Here is an 18,849-nt window from a genome sequence, read left to right as displayed (position 1 = left end):
GGGGTGAGGAGGGAGTAGAAAGTCCGTGTTGCCCAACGACAGCCCCAAAACATCACTGCGCTAGAGGAGATCTGCATGGAGGAATGGGCCAAAATACCAGCAACAGTGTGTGAAAAGCTTGCGAAGAGTTACAGGAAACGTTTGGCCTCCGTTATTGCCAACAAAGGGTACATAACAAAGTATTGAGATGAACTTTTGGTATAGACCAAATACTTATTTTCCACCATGATTTGCAAATAAATTCTTTAAAAATCAAACAATGTGATTTTCTGTTTTTTTCCCACATTCTGTCTCTCAATTACAGGCCTCTCTAATATTTTCAAGTGGGAGAACTTGCACAATTAGTGGTTGACTAAATACTTATTTGCCCCACTGTACATATACAGTATCTGGACTGGGAGTAAATGAATTACTCAGAGCTATTGAATGATGGCATGAAATGGTGAAATCATTATTGCTAGTGAAATAACATGGCAATATTGTGTTATGGGGTTACGATCACATGAACATGTGTACTGGTGTGCCAAGAATGGATTCTTTCTCACCAAAGAAGCAGTAGATGATGCCAAAGAGGCAACACATGGAGCAGATGACAGCAGGGATGATGTCATACTTCCTCTCTATCTCCAAACTACAGGTGTCAGCCACGGCAATGCCAGCTCCTGCCGACTCAGGGCTTAGTTCGGTGGGATCTGCCATTTTGGGATTGGAGGTCCACAAGAAGACCAGGACACAAGGTAGACTGGCTGCCTGGTGATGTTATCTTAGGTCCATCAGAGCTGCTTCGGTTGCTATGAAGAGAAATGATATTTGTTATGTGTGAAATCAGTCACAAACATAGAAAATGCTAAAATGTTCAAGAAATGCGCATTTGGACAGTAAATCCAATGACCCCATCCAACATCTTTCAATTATGTAATCTTACCAAATGTACAAGAATTTTTTGGGAGAAAAAAACAAAACAAAACTCAAAAATCTTTCATTCAAACTGAAGGGTAGAACTCTACCATGCTTTAATGGCATGTAATATCGGTGGACCAGCCACGTGTGGTAAGTTGAGCTACATGTGTTGCTTATGCAAATACATTTGCATGCAATTTTAAATTAAAATGCTTTAAAGCTCATGACCAATCAGTACACACATAGAGACACCTCTTACTTGTTTTTTTCTGTTCCTTCTTACATAACAAGGTAAAGGCATCTCTTTGTTGCGACAAAGTTAATGCCGCTAAAACTAAACGGATTGCAGAATATGATGGAGCCACACGCGGCATTATGGGTTGGACCATGGCAGGTCTCCGACATGAGCTCACCAGAGACTGGATCCGATTACAAGCAACTCACGTTTTCTACGAGAGACAGGATCAGACAGCATATGGTGCTGCTTTACTATCAAGGGCTTTCTCTGCTAAACTAGCTCGTTTGACGTTTCTCTGCTCCTCGACAAGAAGCTTCCCTCATGCTGTATGTTTTTCCACGTTGACAGTTCAAGGTTTGTCAGGGCTAAAAACACGCACTTTCATGTGTTTCCCGGGAATGACTTTACAGGGAAAAATGAGGCCTAGTCAGAAACGTTTCCTGACTCGTGCACTTTTTGGTTTCCCTCTACTGCTTTTGATTTATATCTGCTGATGGACAATGCACAAACAGAGAGGAATTCTTTCCATCATAGCCATCAGACCCTGACCATGCACGTGACTACTAAAGTCTTGAGAACAATTACGAACATGTTTGATGCTGGAGTATTTCATTAATGATCTGCGTTACCCAAAAACCTGACATCAAAGGAAAGTGAACATATTCAAAACAAAATGTTGGTTATTATTGGAGCTAGAATCAAATAACTTAATGTACATTTGAATTTAAAAATCACCATATTTTTCGGACTATATGGTACACCTAAAATCCTTTATTTTTTCCCCAAAATGATAGTTCGCCTTATAATCCAGTGTGCTTTATGCATGAATTCTGTTTGTGCTTAATGATCTTGAGCCTATTTCGTTGGAGAAAAGCGGTATTATACTGCTCCAGTAAAGTGATCAAAACACACACTCATCATTCATTAAACCCAAACTAATGTGCCTGATAATCAGTTGTGCCCTAAATATAAAAATAAACTTGCTCATTGATGGTGTGCCTTAATAACTCATTGAGTTTTATATACATTAGTTCATAAAATGCAATTGGCATCAATTTAACAACTGAGATTTTTTTTATTTAGAATTTTTGGTCACGTCAATGGAGTCTTAAATGACTCAGAAAAAATATAGTGCTTGCCTGAATTAAGCTTTTCAATCACTGCTTTACTTCAGCTGTTGGTATTTCACTGACTAACCATCTCTTTACTGCGTTGATTATGAGATGCTCATTTCTATACGAGAACGAGTAACTTGATTTTGGTATTGATTTTGTCAATTTTAAGACGGGAGGGGTCCATGTCTCAAGCTCCCTCCCCTCCCTCTTCTAAATTTGTCAAATCAATGAGTGCGCCTTTCGTCCACGTGATGCCACATCGAGGTTACTTGTTCAAATGTACAATACTTTGTAAAAAACAAAAATGTGAATTTTTTACATCAAGGAACTTCACTGTATTATGTATAATACTATACAATATAAATTAAATTACGAATAAAACTAAATAAATAATAAATAAATAAATTCATTATTTTAATCCTGAAATGAACTATTTCATATATTTTATACAGTGAGCAAATAAGTATTTAGTCAACCACTAATTGTGCAAGTTCTCCCACTTGAACATATTAGAGAGGCCTGTAATTGTCAACATGGGTAAACCTCAACCATGAGAGACAGAATGTGGAGAAAAAAAACTGAGAATCACATTGTTTGATTTTTAAAGAATTTATTTGCAAATCATGGTGGAAAATAAGTATTTGGTCAATACCAAAAGTTCATCTCAATACTTTGTTATATACCCTTTGTTGGCAATAACAAAGGCCAAACGTTTTCTGCAACTCATCACAAGCTTTTCACACACTTTTGCTGGTATTTTGGCCCATTCCTCCATGCAGATCTCCTCTAGAGCAGTGATGTTTTGGGGCTGTCGTTGGGTAACACGGACTTTCAACTCCCTCCACAGATTTTCTATGGGGTTGAGATCTGGAACCTGGCTAGGCCACTCCAGGACCTTGAAATGCTTCTTACGAAGCCACTCCTTTGTTGCCCTGGCTGTGTGTTTGGGATCATTGTCATGCTGAAAGACCCAGCCACGTCTCATCTTTAATGCCCTTGCTGATGGAAGGAGATATTCACTCAAAATCTCTCGGTACATGACCCCATTCATTCTTTCCTTTACACAGATCAGTCGTCCTGGTCCCTTTGCAGAAAAACAGCCCCAAAGCATATTTCCACCCCCATGCTTCACAGTGGGTATGGTGTTCTTCAGATGAAATTCAGTATTCTTTCTCCTCCAAACACGAGAACCTGTGTTTCTACCGAAAAGTTCTATTTTGGTTTCATCTGACCATAACACATTCTCCCAGTCCTCTTCTGGGTCATCCAAATGCTCTCTAGCGAACCGCAGACGGGCCTGGACGTGTACTTTCTTCAGCAGGGGGACACATCTGGCAGTGCAGGATTTGAGTCCCTGGCGGCGCATTGTGTTACTGATAGTAGCCTTTGTTACTGTGGTCCCAGTTTTCTGTAGGTCATTCACTAGGTCCACCCGTGTGGTTCGGGGATTTTTGCTCACTGTTCTTGTTATCATTTTGACGCCACGGGGTGAGATCTTGCATGTCGCCCCAGATCGAGGGAGATTATCAGTGGTCTTGTATGTCTTCCATTTTCTAATAATTGCTCCCACAGTTGATTTCTTTACACCAAGCGTTTTACCTATTGCAGATTCAGTCTTCCCAGCCTGGTGCAGGTCTACAATTTTGTCTCTGGTGTCCTTCGACAGCTCTTTGGCCTTGGCCATAGTGGAGTTTGGAGTGTGACTGACTGAGATTGTGGACAGCTGTCTTTTATACCGATAATGAGTTAAAACAGTTGCCATTAATACAGGTAACGAGTGGAGCCACATTAGACCTCATTAGAAGAAGTTAGACCTCTTTGACAGCCATAAATCTTGCTTGTTTGTAGGTCACCAAATACTTATTTTCCACAATAATTTGGATTTTTTTTTTTTTTTTTTTTTAAATCAAACAATGTGATTTTCTGTTTTTTTTCCACATTCCGTCTCACATGGTTGAGGTTTACCCAAGTTGACAATTACAGGCCTCTCTAATCTTTTTAAGTAGGAGAACTTGCACAATTGGTGGTTGACTAAATACTTATTTGCCCCATTGTATAAACACATTTTAACAAACGCCTTGATTTTTATCTCACGTACTACTGAAGATCATACTCACTTATTTGATTTAAAAATCAAATAGTTTGCTGGGATAGGCTCCAGCACCTCCGCGACCCTCGTGAGGAAAAAGCGGCATGGAAAATGAATGAATGAATGAATGTTCCTAAATGTTTGCCCATACCTTTTCCTTATGTTGTGAAGGTGGGTATAGATTAGAGGGACAGATTATCGGACGGGCCGATTATTTTTGGAAATTTGACGTTTATCGGTCTTTTTTATTAATCCGACCGGCCGATATGAAAAAAATTCTATTTAAAACTGGGTTATCGGCTCAGATGCAGCTGCGCCTCTCTCTCCTGCCTGCTGTCTCCTGCACTAGTATTCACCCCGTCCTTTGATTGGTTAAATGCAGGGGTGAAAGTGGCTAGAATTTCTTGCTGGAACTCCCTGACTCCATTTAAAAAAAAATTTTTTTTTTTGTAATGGGGGTGGGGGGTTTGGTCAAACATCCTAAAACCATCGAAATGCAAAAAATCAAGGTTTAAATCTCGGGCTCCGGCCTTCCTGTGTAGAGTTTGCATGTTCTCCCTGTGCCTGTGTGGGTTTTCTCCAGGTACTCCGGTTTCCCCCCACATCACAAAAAACATGCATAGTACAATGATCAAACGCTCTAAATTGTCCCTATGTACGACTGTGTGTGCGAATCGTTGTTCGTCTCCTTGTGCCCTGCGATTGGCTGGCAACTGATTCAGGGTGTACCCCACATATTGCCCATAGTTAGCTGGGATTGGCTCCAGCGCCCCCGTGACCCTCGTGAGGATTAGCGGCTCAGAAAATGAATGCATGAAAGGTTTAACACATGCATTAGGCTACTGCATTACACTGGAACAAGGCATAAATGAGAAACTGATTTCCATTCAAAATTGTATTTTTTCACCGATTTACAAAATTCCATCTAAAACACCATCTAATTTTTATTTTCCCTTCATTTCTGCAAATCTAAAAGCAAAACCTCAATTTTAACTATTCAATAACATAGGATGCACTTTAAAATGGAAGATAATGTGAACAATCACTTCTTTAAATAAGAGATATAAGTAACAGCCATTAACAAAAAAAATAAGTACAAATAACATACATTATGCTCAGTGAAATGGAAAATATTTTGAAGACAGAGCAGACTTTTTTTCTTAATTATTAGGACATAAATAAGTAGCCTTACATAAATAAAAAGAGAAAAAAAAGTCCAAAGTGTACATTTACATGGAAGATTAAAAAACAATTCATCAATTCTTTCCTTTCTCTTAAAGATCTGATCAATTTTCCGTTGCATTACTGCTTTAATTCAACAAGCTTGTTTTTCCCCCCTCTTTTTGTTTTTCCAAAAAACGGAGAGGGCTCTGGCTGCAAACCGCCCCTCTCAGGCTCCTCTTCCACTCATCTCATTCCCATGTTTTGCACCCAACTCTCAGGGAGAAAGAACGTGCATTTGAACCAATCAGAGATAACTATCCTTGCTCATCACGTGTCAGTACGTCAGCCAATTAAACGGAGTCAATGTTGTTGTTTATTTTTTGCTGCCTGCGACGTGATTTGTCAGCGGCAGAGAGAGAGACGCTGGAACGAACTACGTCGAAGAAATAAATGAATAACAAATATCGGTGGAAATGGATGATGCTACACAAGCTCTTTATTAGGCTTCTTCTTAAAACTTGTGTATGTAAATCTGACGTTAGTAGATTCTTATTGGAGATGTGTGTGTGTGTGTGTGTGTGGCAGCATGACAGTTTTTTTGGGTTTTTTTTAACAATGTTTGGACAGTTGCCGTCATATTTGCGGGTTCAAACCGGCGTTCCGGGCGGTTCCGCCTAATAAACTCATAGCTGAACTCCGTTCCGGCTCGTTCCGGTCCACTTTTACCCCTGGTTAAATGGTAATTGTAAATGGAGTTAAACTCTTATTGCGCCTTTTCATCTTTTTAAGGCCCTCAAAGTGCTTCACACTATATCCTCATCCACCTACTGGTGATGCAGCACCAGGAGCAATGTGAGGTTTAGTATCTTGGTCAATGATACTTAGACAAGGTCATCAGGGCTTTCTTTTCTGTGGAAAAACTTCAGAGAGCCATTTATTTAACCTTTTATTCAACTTTCTTTTGGCACTTTAGGCACTTCTGGAGCTATTATTTTCTATTTGTGTGATTAAATAAACATGCTTTAGATATTTCAATGAAGTTCAGTGTTTGCATTATTCAATTTCTTTCCACAAATGTTTACACTTTTACTGCAAATGAATATCGGCTCCAAAAATCGGTTATCGGCACCCTCTAACTATTAATCATCGGTCGATCTGTAGTATTCTTGTGTTAAGCTAAATACTTTGTAGACTAATCCATGCATGAAACTTACAACATTTAGTTTTTCCTTGAACTGGGCTTTCCAACAAGCCATAAAAGAAAATGTTGAACTGAATTGTGGCTTTTGTCATTCTTGTTAAATCTGATGTCATTGAGGGACTATACGTGCCAATATGTAATGAATCACGAGCATCTAATAAAATTAATCATTTTTTGCTGTAACGCTAACTTTGCTGCTGGAACATGTCAGTCACTTTATGACTTCAAGTAACACTCTGCGTGTGAGCATTCCCAAAGCATCTGAGAAATAATTGAGTTAAGTCTACATGAACACCCGCAGACACTCCCATGCATCTGTGCAACTGCATCATGTTACTATGAGTCACAATGGTGTCCAATGTCTTGCAACTTTTAGGACTCTCCGCTGTTGGAGAATAGAGCCATTGTGGACCATAACAAAGACCATGAGGCCCATGCTGTGACCTCTCGCAGCACTTGCAGGAAAGCACGCACGTGAAATGGGGACTCAACTAACCACGACTTGGGGCACCAAGGATACGAGCTCAGAACGAATGTTTACTTGAAACTGGGAGCCAAGTGTTCAGATGGCAGCTGAGAAATGGGAGGGGGGACTCACAATGAGGAACATGATCACTCTTTAAGATAGAACTCGAGCAACTGAGCTTCTACGCCACATTTTCAACATTAACTCAAGTCACCCGGCAACTAATTGAATACACATCAACCCGCTAAAATATAGTCCAGCTTGCAGATGTATCAAGCTGCCAAAGTTTAGCAGGACTTAAAGATCATGAAGGTGACAACAAATTATAAACTCAGGAATAGCATTAATTTTAAGTTGTTCACTAAAACATTATGACTACAATATATGAATCCAAGACCGCAGACTACAGCAAATTAGACCAGCAAAATCAAGATAGTGGTACAGATACAGAATATAATACCTAAAACAGATGTATTTATTACCATAGAAATCAAATGGTCCTACAATGGTACCTCAAGATACTAAATTAATTCTTTCCGAAGTGGCTTTTGTAATGATTTTTTTTTTTTTTTTTTTTTGGTATAATGAATCACATTTTACATGTAAATACAACTAATTCGTTCCAAGCTCTACTAAAGCACAACTTTTAATTTGCGGTCATGTCCTCTTTAATGTGGAACTTGTTTGTTAGGTTACAGCTAATTCTACAGACGTTATACCGGCTTGTTCACGAATGGAGGCTCGAGAGTTCTTGTTTAACTGATGTTTACTGTAGTCTCGCTTTCACCACAGACCCACCGTAGAACTGGTGATACAATGAAGTGATGTACAATTGAATAAATGAACATATACAAAATATAAAACACAAATGAAAATATACATACCACTTTGGCCTGCTCATGAACAACCAGGAAAGTCTACTTGACTTATTTAGCTTTTATATGGCTTACTTTCAGCAACTTGGACGAGCTAGTGCTGCTTATGCTACAGTTTGCTGCATCAGACTTTTCACTTCCTCATTGGAAAACAGGACGCGACCTGATTGGTTGTGCGTTCACTGCAATTAAACTTGGAAATGTAACCATTTTAGTTTAACCTTTCAACGAATTATTATCAACAATGTACTTCCATGAATTGTAAAATGACAACGGGAAAATAAAAATAATGCACACAAAAATATTAAGTTGCACGTCTTGTAAAAACTTAAATTAACTTTAGCGATTCAACAGCTCCGCTTGCTGGCGAAACAAAAAAGTTGCGGGGCAACTTGACAGCTGTTACAGACGTTATCACATGACAACTTGACCTCATAGCAAACACTAGACTAGCCAACTTCTACAGCTATTGCTAGCTAGTAGCTACCCATTTCATCTCGCTGTTTGTGCCTTGCCAAAGCATCGCTTGCAAGTTATTCTCCTCTTTTGTTTCATATACATGACATGAGCATTCTTTTCCACATTGCGTTGTGTATATTTCGTTTGTTTACATTTATAGTCAAAAACTAGTTACATTATTGCATTGCTGCTAGTGGGAATTATCTAATACAGTATGTATTATCTTTCGGATGATGGAATATCTTCATCTACTGAACTGCTTATCCTCACGAGGCCCGTGTGGGTGCTGGAGCCTATCCCAGCTAACTCTAGGCAGGAGGCGGGTTCATATGATGAATATTTTTTCGTAATATGAAGTGGAAAAAAAAAAGCATAGAAAAACTTCTTAAAAATATTTTTTCTTGAATCTTTGGTACATGTCTAGGTACGGCTGCATTTCCTTAAAACAATACAAAAGGTATCCATTTTAACTTGAGCGCGTTAAAAATCAATATATGCTCTCCCCAAAAAAATCCTATTATCCAAGTCATGTGAGAACATCACCACGTTAACAAAGCTGTTGTTTGGACTTCAGTAATATTTTGCTTTATTTATTTCCTGCAGGGCAGGGGTCCCCAAACTGCGGCCCGACTCCACATTTGGTCCGGCCCCCTGAACAATACCAGAGAGCATTTTGAATTTTTTTTTTTTCCCAATAGTGTTATTTATTTCCTGGCTTTTTTCTGTGAAGAACCCAGAGACGGTTATTTGGTTATTATCTATTTAATTAATAGTGTTATTATTATATTATATTATATTATATTATATTATATTATATTATTTTATATTATATTATATTATTTTATTTACTTTTGTTCCGTGAAGAATCCAGAAAGGGTTATTTGATTGTGGCTTTCTGAAAAACAGTAAATTTTTACATTTAGGCACTCCTGCAATCACCACACTTTTTCTGTTACAAACTGACCCCGGCCCCTCATCAGAGAAGGGAAAAGTTATGTGGCCCTCACAGGAAAAAGTTTGGGGACCCCTGCTTCAGGGGATCGCTAAACTTTCATCACTCTATTATCTGTGGGTCACGGTCCTTATCTTGTGCTGGTCATGAGAGCTACAGCCTTTTTTAGTTGACATTTGCTGAAAGCCGTTGTACACTCTAGACAAATTGCAATTCAATCACACAGAGGCAAGCATTCACCATTCACTTGGCTACAGAAAATTTAGGGTTCAAATAACCTAACTTGAATACGGAAACCGGACAGAGCCACTAGGTCATTGAGTGGGAATTGATTCTACAATGTCTGCATGAAACTCTTCATACAAATCTGGGAGCTGATTACTCTACAACTTTACATTTATGCTTTGTGTAGTGCTTAACACATTCTTGAAAAGGACATAAAGCATAATTAAAGGACTAAAGGCTTTTTAATTTTTTGTGAGTTTTTGATTTTGACTGTTGTACATATACAGGTTACGTTGTAGCTGTCGAAAATCGAGTTTTTGTGTTTAGGTATGAATTGTCAGTTAACACTAGTGATGAACAGCATTAGAAAGCATCCCATACCATTGCTTAGGAACACACTGCCCCTGAACAAACACAGCAGTAATGCACAATTGAGTGCTCAGCTGCCGAGGGGGCAGGGTTGGCTACAAGTTCCACACATAACTAATTTGGGTGCGCTAAATCATTGGACACGCATGGTCATTAAAAAACTTGATGACCACGGCCAACTGAGAAGATAAGGATATGATTTGACTTGAAGAAGCCACCAAAGAATGCATATGCAAGCTGTGCTCCGCAATTGCAGGCATCTATCAGGCTGTCTTCTCCTGAACATGTCCACGAGCCAAATATCTGCCAAGTCTAAACATGTAGTTGAATCAGTGGGTTTAGAATGGTTTTCCATGCAGAGCAGAAGATAAAAAGATGGGTAAACACAAATTATTGCTTATCCTCCCTTTAGCATCTGCTCTCACAGTGGAGGATTATTGAGCAGGACATCAAATGGGCCTCAACTGAGTTTCCTGCTTTGGAGAATCAGGAAGGACCTGATGAGGAAATGGAACATCAGCTTTCAACAGGGGTTCACCATTGTTTTTGCGACAGCACTAACAGCAGACAATCTTTTGGATCGTCAACATTAATGTTTGTATCACCCAAAGTGAACATGAACTTCAAAACATTATGCTGTTATAAACATTCAAATCAACTTTTTCACATACAGTCATGTGAAAAAATTAGGACACCCCATTAAGAAATGTTCACATATCAATGTCTGATCTAGTTTTTCTTTATCTCTGGAAAAGAAAGCAATTTAATTGCAGGTAAACAACAAAAATTAACATTGTTTTACTCATTAAACCAAATATATCAACAAAAATGCATATTGTAACTGAGGAAAAGTTGGGACACCCTACCATCTAATAGCTAGTGTTACCCTCTTTGGCTTAAATAACTTCAGTGAGACACTTTTTGTAGCCATCTACCAGTCTTGGACATCGGTCTGAAGAAAGTTTGCCCAACTCCTCAACGCAGAATACTTTCAACAGTGACTGACTGTTGAAGTGAGAGAAAACAACAAGGCGAGATCAAAAGGGCTGTCTGAGGTCTTCAGAAAGAAGATTGCAGACGCTTCGGGTCTGGTATGGTATTTCAAAAGATCTCAGAAGAATATAAAATCCACCATTCCACTGTCCGGAAAATAGTCTACAAGTGGAGGACATTTAAAACAACTGCCAACATATCCAGGTCTGGCCGTCCAAGCAAGTTCATCCCGAGAGAAGACCGCAAGATGCTCAAAGAAGTCTCCAAAAACCCTAAAATGTCATCACGGGACCTACAGCAGGTTCTTGCTACTGTTGATGTGAAGGTGCATTCCTCTACAATCAGAAAGTTAATGTTAAATCACGTATTTAACATTCATGGGAAGTTTGCAAGGAGGAAACCTTTGCTCTCCAAGAAGAAAATTAAGAACAGACTGAAGTTTGCCAGAGTGAATGTAGACAAAGACCAGGATTTCTGGAATAATGTTCTTTGGACAGATGAATCTAAAATCGAATTATTTGGACACCAGAACAGAGGACATTTTTGGCATAAACCCACTGCAGCATTCCAGGAAAAGAACCTCATACCAACTGTAAAGCATGGAGGTTGATGTGTAATGGTTTGGGGATGCTTTGCTCCAGCAGGACCTGGCCAGCTCACCATCATAGAATCCACCATGAATTCTATTGTGTATCAGAGAGTGGTGAGGAACATGTGAGATCATCCGTGGAAAGAAGTTAAAGCTGAAGTAAAACTGGACCCTGCAATACGACAGTGAGCCAAAACATACTAGTAAATCCATCAAAGACTGGCAAAAGAAATTGAGAGTCCTAGAATGGCCGAATGAAAGCCCAGATCTCAAGCCCATTGACATGCAAGAAACCCCTCAAACTTCTCACTGTTGAAAGCATTCTGCGTTGACGAGTGGGGCAAACTTTCTTCAGACCGATGTCAAAGACTGGTAGATGGCTACAAAAAGCGTCTCACTGAAATGATTTCAGTCAAAGGGGATAACACTCGCTATTGGGTGGTAGGGTGTCCTAACTTTTTCCTCAGTTAGAATCTGCATTTTTGTTGATATATTTGGTTTAATGACTAAAACAATGTTAATTTTTGTTGTCTATCTGCTATGGGGTACCGCACGCTACACGTCACTTCCGCTCATTAATATTTGTGACGTTAGCTTCTGTGGCTCTGCTGTTAGCTAAGGGGGGGACAAGCTCTTGTTTGTCCCTAGTAGGAAATGAATGGGAATAGTGTACGAAGGAGAAGTTTACAGAGCTAAACCTACCAATTCCGTCCGAAAATGGTGTCCCTGGTGCCAAATTCACTGGTAAAGATGTGGAAGAACATACAAATGTTCAGTTAAAGAGATGGCTTGAGTGTCGACGGCTGAAAAAGACTGAAAGAAATGAGCCGACCTAAGCTTACCCTTAGCTTTTTTTTATCGACACCTTTTTCTTACGCCACTGACAATAACATTCTCCTGTTCCAACAATCTATCCTTTACCACCATAAGCCCCATCTTTCTTATACATTATTTCCTCTGGTTGTCTTCCGTCTCTGACCGTTCTTTTGTGGGACATTGCTGTTTTGTGTAGCAATCGCAAATGCTACTTGTTGACAGCCAACGAACACTTCATTTTTTCATTAATAACAAATCTTAATTCTATTAATTTATTTACACTTCCCCCTTACTAAAGTTATTTCTTTACAACAGAAAAGGTAACAACGGTGGCAGTCAGATACCACTTTTTTCCCCCAGGTCATTCATTGTTAGACAGAAGCAGCACGACAAAACGCTACGCTAAAAAAATAAGTCAAAATATCAAAGTGGCTTACCTCGTGGCCCAAACAAAAATGTTTACTGCATATGAAATGTGAACGGCTTCACTTTGCTGGCGTTAAACTGGTCTTTTAGACGTACGCCCCATAGTAGCATAGTAGCTGCAGTCTTCACATTTTTTCCTCCGAGGTTTTGGATCCGGGAGAGTATGAAGAAAACATCCTTTATATGTCATAATGTTTAGAGTCGTTTCTACAAGTTCCATAGTAGCAGTGAATAATCGGCATGTCAGTTTTTGAAAGATTACTGGAGAAAGAAAGCCGAAAAATAATGGTTTATATGCGAGGGCGTGTATATAATGTCCTACTTCCGCTTTACGATGCGACGTCACGGTCTAAAAATAGACTGCGTGCGGTACGCTATTAAATCACTTTCTTTTCCAGAGATAAAGAAAAACAAGATCCGACAGTGACATGTGAACATTTCTTAATAAAGAACTGAATATTTCATGGGGTGTCCTAATTTTTTCACATGACTGTATAACATTGTCTCAAAACATGTTATATATACGGAATGTTTTTGGATTGCTCGCTAATCCAAAGAGGATGTCACCAAGAGATCTTAGCATTCCTATGAACTAATGGTAAATCCTATTAACTAAATGTTAAATGTTGAAGCTAATGTTAACATTGTTCCTCCTGTTCAAGACTCCCCAACCCCACTAGTTTGAGTTTTTGTGCCCTTCTTCCTGTGCGCGTCACAAAAATATCAGTTATTCTCTTCAGTTCGGTTTTCATTCAGCTTTCCGCTCAGTATTACATGGTTTTTCATGGTCATGGCACTGTCTAATTGCTGACGATATTTTATTAATGTTACAACTAGGGTTGTTCCGATCATGTTTTTTTGCTCCCGATCCGATCCCGATCGTTTTAGTTTGAGTATCTGCCGATCCCGATATTTCCCGATCCGATTGCTTTTTTTTTTTGCTCCCGATTCAATTCCAATCATTCCCGATAATTTTTCCTGATCATATACATTTTGGCAATGCATTAAGAAAAAAATGAATAAAACTCGGACGAATATATACATTCAACATACAGTACATAAGTACTGTATTTGTTTATTATGACAATAAATCCTCAAGATGGCATTTACATTATTAACATTCTTTCTGTGAGAGGGATCCACGGATAGAAAGACTTGTGACTTTGTATATTGTGACTAAATATTGCCATCTAGTGTATTTGTTGAGCTTTCAGTAAATGATACTGAAAGCCATGCCCAAATGCATGATGGGAAGTGGAACCATGACTGTGCGTAGTGCTACCAATTGATATATCTTCTCTGTGTTGGGAAATAACATAAGGTGTTAAGAAAAAGATCGATTGCTACCTTGCTTCCCCACATTGCTTCCCATGATATTTCTAATTGTAGGGAGAGGGATTGTATGGCTTTAGCCAATTGAAATAAGGCTCCAAAGGCTGCCAAAATTCACTCTACTCATTTTACACTGCCTTTTAGCTCTCTATATAGGCAAAACGGCGCCATTACAGATGGAGCGTGACAATGCGTGAGTGGGTCATGCAGCGCATGCATTAATTGCGTTAAAAATTTAAACGTGATACATTTTTTAAAAAATTAATTACTGCTGTTATTGGGATAAATTTGATAACCCTACCTTAAACCTAAACTAAAGACTCTGGATAAGTGTAACATATTATGTCTGTAACGTTAAATACAATTAGAAAACGGTTTAATTAAAAATATATATATATATATTTAAAAAAAGGCATGGCCGATATTTTTTTGTCGATTCCGATACTTTGAAAATGACGTGATCGGACCCGATTGATCGGGATGCCGATCGATCAGGACGCCGATCAATCGGGACATCTCTAGTTACTATGTCTAATCTCACCTATTAAAGCCTGCTTGACTTCAGTTTGCACAATAATGGCCTTTCAACAAAAGACTGAGTCTGTAATTTAAGGTCGTTGAAAAAAGAAACAGAGGACCATTAAAAGGTCAGTCACATGTTTTTAATGCATGCATCACATTTTAACAGACTCGCATCCGTTTTTGGGAAAAACCTTCCAACGAGTTCAGAATATTTTGCGCTAAAGATGTGTAGGCTAAAGTGTCGTGTTGCTTTCACCAAAACGTAAACAGTACAGTGAATGCCTGAAGCTGCAACGGTTGTGTGAATGCACTTTGCTGTCGTGGTGACGTCACGCTTCAGTGAGTTGTCTCAAATGAGCAACCAAATAAATACCAGCTCTACTGTTACAGCTCTTGATATTCTAGAATATGGTAAAGTCAAAGTATAAAAACACTATTAGCAGTGAAGATGAGCGTCTAACTGACACTGGGTGTGGCTATAAAACACCATGTATGACATAAGGTTTAGATTAGAGGTTGAAAACAAACCAAGATATGTATGTATGTATGTTATTAAAGTATGTTAAATGCTTGTAGTTAACCAGTATGAAGGTGTTCCCAAGCAAAAATACTGTATGTCAGCAATTGACAATAATTGTAGCTTGAGAACGAACTCACTATTTGAAAAGACAGCAAACTTTTTTTCCAAGCAAACACAAAACCTCTCATTTTTGTCTGGTTAACTGTAATACCAAACAATTACAGCTCCAAAGTTAGCACAAAAAGGAAAAGGAAATAACCGGCAGTCCCAGCATGCACGTTTACGTATTTTGGGAAAACAGATCTGGTGTTTTTTGAGGGGGTGTGGACCTGTCAAATGTCAGGTGCAGATTCAAATGTAATCCAAAAATAAGCGCTCCATTATTCATTAAAATTGAAACCAGTTGGGGGAATTAGTTTTTGTTCACTTTTTTTTTTCTTCATCTACCATTTTTGTTCACTTTTTTTTTTTCATCTACCATTGTGAAGCAGTAGAACAGGAGTTAAGGTGTTCTACAACAAACATAAGAGCTTCCAAAATGAGCATGCACAGAGACAAGGTGTTTGTTAAGACTCATTCTAGTTTAATATAGCTCCATAATTAAGAATGAAAGGAAAATATAGGTGTGGCGGGTTTGCTTAGATCTAATTCCCTAAATAGGTAAAGCCCCTATAAGGTATACAGTCTTTAAAGTTCTTAAAGGAGTAAGTTTTAACATGATTCCTGTGGTTTTCAACATTGCATGTGTTACAAAAACATCTATTGTAGAGACAAACACCCCCAAAAATTGCATTAATAGTTGCCTGTAGTTAGTTAAACATTTAAAAAATGTGGGTCATCAACCACATTAAGTAGGATTTTATTTTAAACTGATGACATTTAAGCCTTTTGTTTCCATAATAATGGTGTTTTGGAGACTGAAAACTCTAGTATTTGAAGACTGGCTTCTTAAGTTGATTTTGTTGGAGGAACACAGCAGCGTTATTGTTTGGTGTCAGGCAGGGTATTTTTAGGGAGAGTCACTATTTTATTTAATTTCGATTTGCTCGGATGATATTGAATTAAATGCTTTGTAAAGGACACAGTAGGAAGTAATTATACAAACATAGATTTTACAGATTCTCCAGTCTATGGAAACATGTGGTGTGAAAAATTATACACACAACCAAATAGATTTAAAAGTTTAAGGTGCTGGCTTTCTTGCTTTACCTTTTTGTTGTTCTTTGGTGGAAAACTTCCTTCATAATGTGAATCCCACACAAAGCTCTCCCCAAAGGACAAGAAGCGAGTTGTTTGTGTGGTTTTGCTGAATTGACATTGAATTGCATGGTTAAAATTTTTCATTGCATGCATAAAGTTTGGTAGTTGAAAGAAACATTCGCTAGATGAGTTTAGTAAAGTATTGCCACATATTTCAGGCACTTGTTATTTTGTTATATGAACCCACTACCTTGTAATTCCAGCAAACACTTTTGCCAAAACAAGGGACCTCAAGCTATAACCGTCATCATTGAGTTGTATAGTCGAAGCATCCGCTTGTTGGTTCCTAAACTGGCTCATCAATCAGAGCATTTGCGAGGTCTGTGATGTGAAGGCTTTTCCAGATGGCGAAAAAAAGTTCTCCCTTAGTGTGCTTACAACTAAGCCAAGTAACGTTTGCACAACATGGCTGAACAGGGATACCCTGCCCTTCTCGTTAGCCCACCCTGGCAGCATGTTCCGCATAGTGGTATTTAGCAGTGTTTCCATATAATTACAGCACTCTTCATGTGCTGTGGAATACAGTAATTTGCCCTTGGCCTTCCCGCTCGATACTGTGAGGCGAAAAGTTAATAAAAAATGCTGCTGAATTGAATTTCTTGCTCCTTGACGGTTTCTCCCCAACTTACCAAATCTGCAAATTCACAACAACTTCGGCAACAGACTTAATTTCAATCAATACACTTATCTATTGCTGGATACGATTGTGGCGGCTCTTCCTCTTCTTCAAACCAGAAACACAGAGCGACAAGCTGATGTCATGCTAAAATGTCATTATGGAGTAGTAAAGTTGACAAATCAACTAGTCGTAGAACCGTTGCACAGTTTTGTCTGTCTGTCAATAACAAAGAAAAAATCTGAAAGAAAATGAATTTATTCTCATGTAAATAAATTTATTCTCATTTTAAATGTGTCATTCTCGTGTAATAATACCCTTATTGTTTAAACTGTGGCTAAACATATTGAATTACTGTTATTGATTGTGATCATTATATTGAATTATTAATCTCACTTACTCCAAGAATGTATGTCAGTAGTAGGCACACATTTATTCTCAGGAGGGTCGGGGGGTGCTGGAGCCTGCAGTAATGGACGAAATTATTGGCACCCCTGGATTTTTTTCTGAAAATACAGCATTTCTCACAGCAATTAATTCGATTACAAATGTTTTCAGTATGAATATGTTTATTTATTGGACGTTCATTGGAAAAACACAAAGCTGAGGAAAAAAGTCAAAATTGACACAATTTTAGACAATACTCGAGAAAAAAGCTGGACAAAATTGTTGATACCCTCACCTCAATATTTGGTTGCACATCATTTGGAAGAATAACAAAAAGCAATCGCTTCCTACAACCATCAACATGTTTCGTGCAGCTACCAGATGGAATTTTGGACCACTCTTCTTTTGCGAACTCCAGGTCTCTCAGATTTGAAGGGTGCCTTCTTGCAACAGCAGTTTTGAGATCTCTCCATAGGTGTTTAATGGGCTTTAGATCTGTACACTTTGATTGCCATCTCAGAATTCTCCAACGCTTTCTCGCCACCCATTTCTTGGTGCTATTTGAGGTATGTTTTGGGTCATTGTCCTGTTGGATCACCCATGACCTCTGACGCAGACCCAGTTTTCTGTCACTACATCCTACATTTCGGCCCAAAACATATTGATATTCTCCATATTTCATTACTCCTTGCACACTGTCAAGGCACTCAGTGCCAGAGGCAGCAAAACAACCCCAAAACATCATTGGACCTTCACCATGTTTGACCATAGGCACTGTGTTCTTTTCTTTGCAGGCCTCATTCATTTTTCTGGCACTAGGCATTAGTCTCCAACCTTTGTTGGTGCTGTTTGAGATATGTTTTGGGTCATTGTCTTGTTGGAACACCCATGACCTCTGAAGCAGACCCAGTTTTCTGACATGACGACCTAAATTCCAGCCCAAAACAATATGATAGTGTCTATATTTCATGACTCCTTGCACACTGTCAAGGCACCCAGAAAAAAAAAAAAAACCCACAGTGCCTATAGTCAAACATGGTGGAAGCCCAATGATGTTTTGGGGTTGTTTTGCTACCTCTGGCACTGGGTGCATTTACAGTGTGCAAGGAGTCATGAAATCTGGAGATCATCAAAATGTTTTGGGCCGCAATGTAGGATGTAGTGACAGAAAACTGGGTCTGCGTCACAGGTCACGGGTGATCCAACAGGACAATGACCCAAAACATACCTCAAATAGCACCAAGAAATGGGTGGCGAGAAAGCGTTGGAGAATTCTGAGATGGCCATCAAAGTGTACAGATCTAAAGCCCATTAAACACCTATGAAGAGATCTCA

General features: G+C 38.8%; 1 protein-coding gene across 4 annotated transcripts in view; it reads right to left on the bottom strand.

The window, feature by feature from the left end:
• LOC130921482 (transmembrane protein 198-like) overlaps window positions 1-18,849 on the bottom strand; it is a 46,784-nt gene that overhangs the window by 16,970 nt on the left and 10,965 nt on the right. For all 4 annotated transcript variants that reach the window (XM_057845444.1, XM_057845446.1, XM_057845442.1 and 1 more), the window contains exon 2: window positions 546-791. In XM_057845444.1, the coding sequence (XP_057701427.1) occupies window positions 546-699 (154 nt within the window). In that variant the 5' untranslated portion in view covers window positions 700-791. The remainder of the gene's footprint in view (window positions 1-545; window positions 792-18,849) is intronic.

Source organism: Corythoichthys intestinalis, chromosome 9, assembly GCF_030265065.1.
Source record: "Corythoichthys intestinalis isolate RoL2023-P3 chromosome 9, ASM3026506v1, whole genome shotgun sequence".
Taxonomy (NCBI): Eukaryota; Metazoa; Chordata; class Actinopteri; order Syngnathiformes; family Syngnathidae; genus Corythoichthys; species Corythoichthys intestinalis.
The sequence above is the reverse complement of the archived record's forward strand: the minus strand, read 5'-3'. Positions and strand labels throughout refer to the sequence as shown.